The 11786-nt window shown below is 36.1% G+C and overlaps 3 protein-coding genes across 3 annotated transcripts; 2 read left to right on the forward strand and 1 right to left on the reverse strand.

Moving 5' to 3' along the window:
- Positions 1-4410: 4410 nt before the first annotated feature.
- LOC112192470 (60S ribosomal protein L10a) lies at positions 4411-6328 on the forward strand. The gene is made up of 5 exons (XM_024332224.2): positions 4411-4550; positions 4923-5142; positions 5243-5408; positions 5772-5977; positions 6087-6328. Exons 1-5 carry the CDS (start codon positions 4546-4548, stop codon positions 6138-6140), a joined length of 651 nt encoding a protein of 216 aa, XP_024187992.1. The 5' UTR covers positions 4411-4545; the 3' UTR covers positions 6141-6328.
- Positions 6329-6886: 558 nt separating this feature from the next.
- Positions 6887-9673, reverse strand: LOC112192471 (iron-sulfur assembly protein IscA-like 2, mitochondrial). The gene is made up of 4 exons (XM_024332225.2): positions 9343-9673; positions 8480-8607; positions 8226-8334; positions 6887-7185 (listed from the first exon to the last, which is right to left on the reverse strand). Exons 1-4 carry the CDS (start codon positions 9526-9528, stop codon positions 7120-7122), a joined length of 489 nt encoding a protein of 162 aa, XP_024187993.1. The 5' UTR covers positions 9529-9673; the 3' UTR covers positions 6887-7119.
- An 85-nt stretch (positions 9674-9758) lies between these two features.
- On the forward strand, positions 9759-11347 carry LOC112192472 (glucosamine 6-phosphate N-acetyltransferase). Its single transcript, XM_024332226.2, has 2 exons — positions 9759-9915; positions 10626-11347. Exon 2 carries the CDS (start codon positions 10654-10656, stop codon positions 11113-11115), a length of 462 nt encoding a protein of 153 aa, XP_024187994.1. The 5' UTR covers positions 9759-9915; positions 10626-10653; the 3' UTR covers positions 11116-11347.
- Positions 11348-11786: the final 439 nt, after the last annotated feature.

An 11786-nucleotide genomic window follows, 5' to 3' on the forward strand; every position in this document is an offset into this window, starting at 1 on the left:
GATCAACGCTGAAAGAAACCAAGAGTAGCCTACAAAACCAGTTCCATCACTAATTGTAGAAATAGATGCAGCCGTCTATCATGGATCAAGTAAGTTTCTCTCTATCACCCGTCGTCTATCAAAACTGATTTGCTACTAAGCCAACTTCCTCTTTTTCTGTTTTCCTTTTAATGAGGGGCTAATTATTTTTATCTTTTGGAGACAGATGCATCAAGTGAATGTAGTACTGTAGACACTCAAGTGTACAAGGAAATAAAAGATGTCTAAGGTAATTAATTTGTACCATGAAATAGTTATTTGCGTACTTGCGTTTGGATTTTTATGTACTTACTCAAATGAAATTGTTGGTAAGGTAGACATTCAAAAGCAAAGAAATATTGTTGGTATTGTTATTGGTTGATGGTCATGATTGATACATAACATTTAGCAATTGAAATATATGGAAGACCCAGATTGGTTCGCAATTTATCTTCTTCTTTTCCTTTGTTTTTTCTTTGCACTTTCTGGCTGCTTTTGTGACTATCATTCTGACTACTTTGGATTTATTTAAGTCTGGGTATTTTGATAATAATTTTCTATATGCAGGTTTCAAGACATGACATCATGGACAACAAAGCCATGGGAACGATGCTGCAATAGCTTATCCACATTTGATTATTAACAATTTCACAACTAAGGTATGATATCTCATCAAAAGATTTTTCTATTCTAAATCTTAATTGTTCTCTCTCTCTTTACTGTACCCCGTCTGTTGGCAATATAATTATTCATGTTGGCATATTTTACAATGTTTAATTATGTCTTGATATTGGCAATATAATGATTTATACTTCTAAAAAAAGCCATATGTTTACTGAGGTGGGATAACAGCTACATATCAATTCACAATTAAACATTGTGAAATATGCCTAAATGATTATGCTTGTACGTAGTAATGTGACAACTTGTTCTATTGCTTAGAATTGTAGTATGAATACTAGCAGGGAACCTTTTTTTTTTTTTCAATTTTTTTTTTAGCTCTGCTGATAATGCTTATTTATGTCTTAATAATTGTCTGTTATTCTACATTAGCAAATAAAGCTTCTTAAAGAGTAAATCTGATTTTTTTTTTCATTTTACTCATTTGTACGAACTTTAAACACCTTTCTTTACCTTGCATCATCAATGTGATTCAGGTGCGGGTTTGGTCAAGAAAAAAGGCATCAAAGGATTATTTGTAGAAAGTAGAAGTAAGGGGCCATTCCTTGTTGATGCTTGTATAAGTCAGGTTAGTTATCATTTATCTCTCGTTGCTTTCTCATTTGCTTTTGCATGGTTTTCATTTTGTATATGAATTATGATGAATTCTTGATTTCCAGTATGTTGTTTGTTGTTTGATGTCCTGTCTTCAATATTCTCATTTTTTTAATTAATTTCAGCAATGGATAAATCTTGGATTAACAAAGATAGGGATACTTTAAAGTATGAATTGGGTGTTGAAAACTTCTTGCTTTTTGCTGAAGAGAATGCTAGTAACCCTAAGAAAATTCGATGTCCTTGCTCAAAATGTGTAAACTTCAAAGAGAAGTTGATTAAAGTCATTAGGGGACATTTGTATGCTTATGGGTTTAGTTTGAGCTACACAAACTGGATGTGGCATGGAGAACCTACTTTGTCCTCCTGTGTTAGTGCACCTAGTGGTTTAGGTGTATCTCAAAACCCTCATTTTGGTTTTGAAACGGTTGACATGTGTCAAGCAGCCTTTAATGAAGGTGATTATGATGAGGAGTCTTATGAGTTCAATAAGTTTGTTAAGGAAGCAGAAAGACCATTATTTGAGGATAGTGAACGCACTAAGTTAGATGCATTGGTGCAACTTCACAATTTGAAAGCTAGGTTTGGTATGAGTGATACTTGTTTTTCTGAGTTACTTACCACTGATGGGTCTTTACTTCCAAAAGATAATGTACTACCTCAAACCTTATATGAGGCAAAAAAAAAACCTCACCAATTTGGGGCTGCAATATGAGAAAATACATGCATGTCCGAATGACTGCATATTGTATAGGAAAGAGTTCTCTGATGAAACCACTTGTCCCAAGTGTGGTGTGTCTCATTGGAAGTTAAAGAAAGATAAAACTGTTAAAGTGGGGCAAGCAGCCAAGGTATTGTGGTATTTTCCTATAATTCCCAGATTTAAGTGCATGTTTAAATCTGCTACAATTGCTGAAATGCTTACTTGGCATGATGACAAGCGACCTAAAGATGGATACATGCGTCATCCAGCCGATTCTCCTGCTTGGAAGTTGGTTGATTATAAGTGGCCAGATTTGCTAGTGAATCAAGAAATCTTAGGTTGGCATTGTCAGCAGATGGTATTAATCCACATAGCTCTATGGTATTAATCCACATAGTTGTTGGCCCGTCATATTGGTGACTTATAATCTTCCTCCATGGTTATGTATGAAGAGGAAGTTTATGATGTTATCTTTATTAATTTCTTGTCCGAAACAGCCTAGAAATGACATAGATATCTACTTAGTGCCATTGATTGATGATCTAAGAACTTTATGAGATGATGTTAATGATGTGTATGATGCACATACAAAACTTAGAGCAGTTTTGTTGTGGACCATTAATGACTTCCCTGCATACAGAAACTTATCGGGATGCACCACTAAAGGATACAAAGCATGTCCAATATGTGGTGACAAAACTTCTGCCATACATTTGCCCCACAGTAGGAAGATGTCTTATGGCAGCCACCGTAAGTATTTGCCTCGCCATCATCCTTACCGTGGGCAGAAGAAAACATTTAATAATGAGCAAGAATTTGAAGTTGCACCAACACCACAATCCGGAGAGGAAGTGTTCAAGAGAGTTGAGCATATTAATTATGAGTTTGGGAAGGGAAAAAAGAAGAAAAACTTGGTTGCAGATGCTACTTGTCCTTGTTGGAAGAAAAGATCAATTTTTTTTTACTTGGAGTATTGGAAATCTCTTCATGTTCACCATTGTCTTGATGTAATTCACATTGAGAAGAATATTTGCGAGAGTTTGATTGGTACATTGTTAAACATGCCTTCTAAAACAAAAGATAGTGTTGCTGCTCGCTTAGATATGCTTCAAATGGGTGTTAGACATGATTTGGGTTCGAAAATTGGGGAGAAAAGAACATATTTACCTGTTGCCCCGTATAATTTGTCGAGAGCAGAGAAGATGAAAATGTGCAGTTCTCTATTGTTCAAAAAGGTTCCTGATGGTCATTCATCAAATATAAAAAATTTGGTGTCCATAGATGATTTGAAGTTATATGGTTTGAAGTCTCATGATTGCCACATGTTGATGCAGCAATTGCTTCTGGTGGCCATTCGTTCTGTGTTTCCCAAACATGTTAGAACTTCTATAATGACGCTATGCTTATTCTTTAATGCTTTGTGTACTAAAGTGGTTGATGTATCAAAGTTGGATAAGCTTCAATCTGATTTGGTGTTGACTTTGTGTGGTTTAGAAAAGATATTCCCTCCCTCATTTTTCGATATAATGGTACGTCTCACAGTGCACCTAGTTAGAGAAGTCTGATTATGTGGCTCCGTATTTTATAGATGGATGTATCCTTTTGAGCGTTTCATGAAAGTATTGAAGAAGTCCGATTATGTGGACCCGTATTTTATAGATGGATGTATCATTTTGAGTGTTTCATGAAAGTATGGAAGGACCTCCGCATATATATATATATATATATATATATGTATATATGTATATATATATATATATGTGTGTGTAGGTATATGTATGTATGTATATATATCTATATAATAATAATAATAATACAAGAACACAAATATAATGTGGTTTGACAAATTTGCCTGCCTTCACTAAGAGGAAACAGTCTTCCATTATATATATATATATATATATATATATATATAGTGCTTCTTTGCTAAGAACCTCCGCATATATTTGTGTTCTTGTATTATTATTATTATTATTATTATTATTATATATGCGCGCGTGTGTGTGATTCTTTTGGTGTATTGTGCGTTATTGGTTGTTTTCAAGATCACACGATTCACAACAACAATATCAGGGAAAATCTATACCATGAATTTTTGAGATCGGTGATACTTTTTTTTTTTTTTTTTGAGATGATAGATCGGTGATACTAAAATTTAACATTCCAACTCTACCACCCAAATAATCATATGAAGGCGAGCAAAAATATCAGGGGAAATCTGGACCGCCTATCTACTCAAAAATAAAAGAAAAAGTAGGACTGACTTGAATTTTTGAGGGAAGGCAAGGCTGAAAAAAAAAAACTAAGTAGCAAATTAAAAAAAATCGACACAATGGTGCGCATTGTGTAGAAAAGCCATATTTCGGGGGCTCCAAGGTAAATAACAAAGTTAAGAGGCACGTGCGAGGAGTGTGTATAAACGTAGCTAGGGTTTTATAAAAGCCCTACACTCGCCTCCCTCACCCTTTCGCCTCACTCAGCTGTAGCCGTCTCCTCCTTCCTCTGGTTTTTTTAGGTTTCACCCCAGTTGTTCCAGTAACGATTTCGCCATGAGGTAATCTAAATCTCACCTTTTCTCTTTCTTCTTCATCATATTTCAATTCCATTTCGGTTTCTCGCTTGTTCTGAATCGTAAAAACCACTTGTTGGTGTTGTAAAAATCCAAAAGATCTATCCTTTTTGTTCATCTCTTAGTACATTTTGTTATTCTAGCTAGAAATTGATTTGGGGTTTCGAAATCTGTTACTATGAACTCGGAACTGTATGTATGTCATGGTTTTGTTGCGTTACTTCTGGTGTTGTGTATAACAAGATAAACCCTAATACTGGTAATATGGATTTTCAAGATGATTAGGGATAGCTATGTGTTTGTAGTGATTTATACGTATTGGGTATTTGCTTATTGTTTACTGTTGTTTGGTATCAGCAAGCTGCAAAGTGAGGCATTGAGGGAGGCCATCTCCCAGATTAAGACTAATTCGGAGACGAAGAAGAGGAAGTTCACCGAGACAGTGGAGTTGCAAATTGGGTTGAAGAACTATGACCCACAAAAGGACAAGCGTTTCAGTGGTTCCGTGAAGCTTCCCCACATTCCTCGTCCTAAGATGAGGGTTTGCATGCTTGGAGATGCTCAGCATGTTGAAGAGGTATATTAAGCGTTTACGCATTTCGTGTATATGTTTTGTATGGGTGCATCTGTTATTGAGTAGAAGTTTCTGATCGGATAAATGCTATTTTGTACTACAGGCAGAGAAGATGGGATTGGCCTACATGGATGTGGAATCGCTGAAAAAGCTTAACAAGAACAAGAAGCTGGTCAAGAAGCTTGCAAAGAAGTATCATGCATTTTTGGCTTCTGAAGCTGTCATCAAGCAAATTCCTCGTCTTTTGGGCCCTGGTCTTAACAAGGCAGGCAAGTAAAATTTACCTGTTGCAGCTTGTTGATTCCCTTGTTTGGTAGTTTTGAATGTGATTTTGATTAGTATCGCATGCCCCTCCATCTGATTGATACTGATTAGAGAAGTATCTGTAGTAAAATTGTATTGTTGATATAACATCAGAACTCTTTTATCAAGTCTTTCAAATAATTTCAAGTGTATGCCTGAAATTTTACCAATTACTATTGTTGAAAATATTTGAGACTGTTAATCTTTCATGATTAGCTCTGTATGTTTCCTTCTGTGGAGTGTTCACGTCTGCAGTTGTTGTAATAATTACTAAATAACTAGATGGCACTAGTAGATGGGCTAAGTCGTGTTTGGTTGCCAAACTGCAGGTAAGTTTCCAACTCTGGTGAGTCACCAGGAATCTCTGGAGGCAAAGCTTAATGAAACAAAGGCCATGGTTAAGTTCCAACTCAAGAAGGTTCTTTGTATGGGTGTTGCCGTCGGGAATCTTGCCATGGATGAGAAACAGATATTCCAGAATGTGCAACTCAGTGTCAATTTCTTGGTTTCTCTGTTGAAGAAGAATTGGCAGAATGTAAGTTCAGGGCTATTTTCTACTTGAAGCATTTGGGTCTTTTGATAGCTCATTTGTGCTTTTGCTTTCGTTTCACTAATTTTGTTCTTCTCTCTGAATGCACATATAGGTGAGATCATTGAACCTGAAAAGCACCATGGGGAAAGCTATCCGAATTTACTAAATTCTTGCGTTTCAGCCGAGGCATTCATGTGGAAGAAGAGCATTAGCAAAACTATGTTGCTTTTTGTTGACTTTAGTTTAAATTCCTAGCCCAAACTACAATGCGTACCGTGATTTTTGTTAAAAGTGAATGCTCATGGATAATTTTGAAGGGATTTTGTTTTTCTTAAATATCTGCTTGTTTTGTCATTTGGGTTTTGTGATTTTCTTTTTGAACTTGGGATGCTGATCATATACAATTTGCTGCCATGAAGGATTTACTTTCTTAAATATGTCTACGTTTTGGTAACCAACTTTTACGTTTGAAGCTAAGATGAATTTGGCGGATACCGAATCCTGAAAATAGAGGGTTATTTTCAGTTTGTTTTCAAATAAGATCAACTGGTGCATTGCCAAATTGTAAGCACCATATTGCTGACCTCTCATTTCCTTTTTATTAATGACTGCTTGGGTTCCCATATGCCAACTAAAAGCAGCTTTCCAGCCTCTATTACATTTTTCCAGTTTCCCAAATCTGCCTCATACCAACCTGTACTTGTAATGAGCAACTATATATCCCTACTGCCAATCCAATTCAGTCTAGTTTTTTGAAACCCAACATCTGTTCATCAAGTTCAATCAAACACACTCACAGTTACAGCTATTTCAATTCAATTGCAAGAGTACTGGCTTCCAAATTGCTAATGATCTCTGGATTCCAACTTGCAAATGGTAGTTCACTGTTAAGATCACTATGAAGCAACAATATGAAAAAAGAATAACTGATTCTAGTTGTTGTATAGATTAATCCAAAGTTGGGACTCTGTGGTGGTCAGATACAAATTAAACGTTGGGAGCTACCGTTGTAGTGGTAAACTATTTTTATGACATGTGGATACAATCACTTGATATGTCAAGAACTCAGTGAAGTCAAATAATCATTATTCAAAAATTGATTTGAGCTGAATCTAGTTCAGCCCTCTCAGCATAACAATACAAGTCTATAATTTCACCATGAAAGAACTTTTACAACTGCAACCCTGCACTGCACTTGGATTTTCTGTCACCTGAACATAAAACCAGAATCAAGTCAACATTTAAATAACAGTTCTCTTTTGTGTTAAAAGCCTTTGGCTTTGATGCTACTAAAAAATCATATGATTACTAGCCGAAGATAGAAACATTAAAGCAAACAGTAAATCATGTATGCATCCTCTTGAGCATATGGCACACTAACCAGTAACTACATAGCAATGCAAATACAGGTTAAAATATAAACATCAAAGCTGTGGATCTACATCCTTGATGAGTAAACTGTTTTAGATCAGCTTTATTAATTTGCTCTGTTCTGCAAAAGACTGCACTATTCCAATCAGATAAATGGTGTGCCTCAAATTCTGCAGAAAGTACTATATCTAGTGATTGGTTTTATGTCCTTAACTGGTCTTGGCTAAAGTTCTAGAAAAAACTTTCTGAAAAATAAACATCAGGGGACAATACACCTTGGCATTGTGGAACTTGCCTCTTGGGATCATCTCAGTGCCGGTCTGAATTAATATAATCTGCGACACATCTACTTGGAGGTTCAAAAGATATATCTCTAACCAATTTAAATGGTCACCAGGTTCCAGACCATAAAAATTTTCTTATTTGAACCATATTGGTAATGGGCACAAACAACATATCCAAACCACCCAGTACCAGTAATAACCTATTCGTGCATACGCAGATGAGCTCTGCAACCTATTAGGTTACAAAATACGCAGAGGTGCCAAACAAAGGCAACACTCAAACAACAGCATAGCCATGCCTGTCAAGGTGTGCTAAAGCGCATATGATATCTACAATTGTATACATCCTAATACAATACCATTATGCTAGTTGTCTAGTAGATGGTTCTTACTTCTCTCATGCTCACTAAGATACATCAACAATTCTGAATAGTATGGTCCTGAGGAGTTTATTGATTGCTTATATTTCTACCCAAACCATGAGTTTCCATGTCAGGTACACAGGTATAAGAGTCAATATGCACATGCACTTCTGAGAAAGCCAAAACAGAATAAACTAAATAAACATGCAGAGGACACAAAAATAAATAACTCACTTGGAAAGCAGAACGGATCAGCTCCTCAACATAATCAACGGTTGCCCCTTTCAAAAAATCATATGAAATATTGTCGACTACCAATTTTACTCCTTCTTTCTCGAACACCCTACCAATAGGGGGATAAGAAAGGAAAAAAGTGTCAAAAATATATTGCTGGTGTATGAATCTTCAATCAAACAAGCAAGCTTGATGCAGAAGCATATTTAGTCAAGAATTACATGTACAGAGAACGGGAAGGGCAAAACAAAAACCTGTCATCTGGATTGGTTTTGTCATCCACCAGATCAAAAACATATTGGAACCCAGAACATCCACCTGTTTCTACACTCAAGCGGAGCAGCTTTTCCTGTGCTTCACTGGCTTGCAGTTGTTTCATTTTCTATAACACATTCATTGGGAAGCCAAAATCAGCGGAAAAAATTCATGTTGCAAACTCACAATATAAGCATCAGAAACCCAAAAACGTCACAATGTTAAACAACACTCCCTTAAAATTCCCTAACGACAAGGTTGCCATAAACATTTCATGACGAAAAAAAAAAAATCAGAAATGACAATGCCATCAACTTCGAGAATAAAGCTTCTTGGCTCATTAGTGTCTAAAAAAATCGGTACATGAAGAGATTCATCCACTAGAAAGTCCCAGACAACTAATGATTAACGCAACCCACTAATGGTTTTTCTGCAGAGTAGATAAACACTTGGAACCATTTTCAACGGTCCGGTTTCTACAGCTCTATGTAAAATCTCTCCTTGTAAGTAGTTGCTTTCATTATGAGAAACAACCAACAAGATATAGCATATAACAACACCAATAGAACTGGGATGCAAAATCTCAATTTCTTAAAAGCACACCAGAAAATGGATGCTCTATGTAGAATCTAGCATAATAGAATCAATTCAAAACTAAAACTAGAACGCAGACATCGAATTCATCTGTTCAATTCCTGGCATTGGTCTTCTTAGCACACAAAAGGAAGCAAACTGAAACCTTTTCACAAACCCTAAACTCTGGAGAACCACACCATCTCAAAAACCCCAAATTCACAACAAGAAAAGAGAACCCAACAAAGCCCCACACATCAATTCTGAAACAGAAAGAAAGAAAGAGCACCTGAACACAAGTGTCCGTCATGTAAACGCCGTCCAAGTTCGGCGAGGAGGAAGAAGAAGAAGAGGAAGGGGCTTCTTCCAACGCCGTGGAGGAATAAAAATGAGAGCTGAGAAGCCTCTGGTTCTGCCTGATTCGACCGGCAAAGTGCGCCGTCAACCGGTGAAGAATCAACGTCCTCGGAGCCATGGTGAAGAAGATGCCTATTCGTCTCAAAACCAAAATCAGAATTAGAATATCAATCAGAGTACGCCATTAAAAAAGCTAAACAAAGGCTCGCGTCTCTGGTCTTCCTACGTCGACAGGTCTCTTATGTCTAATCGCCAAGTCGGGTACTCCTCAGAAATGGGTTTTGGCTTTCTCGTGCCCAACACAACCCAAAGTCACGTGCTTTACATTCCTGACGTCTTCAACTATATATAAAGCCTTCTGCTTTTATCACTCACATCTCATATCACGTAATACCAAACCTCAGAAATATCAAAAGTCTAGTCTTGGCGGATCTTCTACAGCCACAAAGCCCAGAAACCCAGATCACAATTCACGACTCTCATCGTTCAAGTTTGGATCTTTCAGGTTAGTTTGGTATTTTTTTTTTTTACTTTTACTTATTTCTTCGTTAATAGTTGTAGGTTCTGTTTCGTAGAGCACTAATTAATATACCCAATTGAAGCCTCTAGCCTGCAACTCATCAAGTTTAAATCTTTTGTCACACCCATCTTGAATCAATGGACCTTAGAATGGGAATGGGCCATTCCATTGTTAGATGACAGAAGATGGGTGTTTCTTGTATTAACATTACAATTGCAATGGATGAATGGAATGAAATTGGGTACACAGGAATACCCATTTTGATCAACCAAATTTCAAGGTTCATTTCAATGAAGCTATATACTGATCTTCCTACAGCATTCTATTTGAATTTATCTTTCATAAACTATCAAATCCCAGTTGAACATGTAGGTATACAATCCTGACTCAGATTTGTTATGAACCTCATTAGTTAATGTTTGATTGAATGAACCTGGAATGAGTGGGAATTCCTTCCTATGGAATGAACTAAAACAACACTAACAATAGAGTAAAATGTGAAAGCCTGAGGGTAAGGTAGAAACTTCTGAAACTTAACAGGGAACTCAACTGTAATTGGTACTATTTATTGTTCCATCAACTGCTAATGTTCAAACCAATGAACCTTGGTGGTAGTGTCTTTTTGCTACACATATGGCTTGATACATAAGTATCTATTTCGCGTGTTTGAGTTATGATTTAATCTGATCTTTCAGTTGGTAACGAGTGCTCAGACTGGAAAAGATGGCAAGCAATGAAGAACAGAAATTCCAAGTTAGAAAACTAGAGCTCTCGGATAAAAGGAAGGGATTTATAGAACTACTGCAGCAGCTAACCACTTGCGATTCTGTATCTGACAAAGACTTTGAAGATCGATTCATGGAGCTTCAGTCCCGTGCTGAAGACCATCAGGTGTTTGTTATAGAAGATGATCGTTCTGGGAAGATTGTTGCAACTGGAAGTGTGTTCATTGAAAGGAAGTTTATAAGGAACTGTGGTAAAGTTGGGCACATTGAAGACGTTGTGGTTGATTCCAATGCTCGCGGACTGCATTTAGGGAAAAAAATTATTAATTCCCTCACGGATTATGCTCATTCTGTGGGCTGTTATAAGGTGATTCTTGATTGCAGTGTTGATAATAAAGCATTCTATGAGAAATGTGGCTACAAGCAGAAAGAGATTCAGATGGTGAAGTATTTCATTTGAAAAGTGTTTTGATCTTCTGATTTGTTTTAGGACTATACTTCTGAGTAGAGTTGAAAATGATGATCTTATATCTTCAACCTAAATAAGATCAGCATGTAATGAAGAGAATATGAGTTGCCAAAAGATTGTATATGACTGATGACTATAATGTTTTCATGTTCCTTTAGTTTCCCTTTGCCTTGTGATGTATAGAAAGAGTTCTGGAAGTGAAAGCTCTTATGTTATAATTAAACAATTGCTATGGCAATATCAAACTAATGTATTTTGGTGTAATGATGTTTATTTATTTATTGATTCCTTAATTCTAAATAAGTGTTCTATCTTGAAAATGTATTATACATAGTTTTGAGCTCTGAAGCGAGGTTATCCAACATAAAAATAGAAAATTCTTTTATGCACTAGCAGATATTAGTAATTGATATTTATAGACAATTTTTTTTTAAATAACAAAAAAAATGTATTTAATGTTATCCAACAATCTATTTCTGTTGTTGGAAGTGCACGTCGGTGCATTGAATACTATCTCGACTATAAAGTTTGTTCTAATAATCTTATTTTTGAAAGTGAGTTAGAGACATTATTGTTCTCCTAACATCCCAAAATAGGAAACTTAATGGAAGACATCATGGTGCAAAATGTGACATAAAGTAACATAAGTTTTACAATGTTTA

The sequence above is a fragment of the Rosa chinensis genome, chromosome 3 (assembly GCF_002994745.2).
Source record: "Rosa chinensis cultivar Old Blush chromosome 3, RchiOBHm-V2, whole genome shotgun sequence".
Taxonomy (NCBI): Eukaryota; Viridiplantae; Streptophyta; class Magnoliopsida; order Rosales; family Rosaceae; genus Rosa; species Rosa chinensis.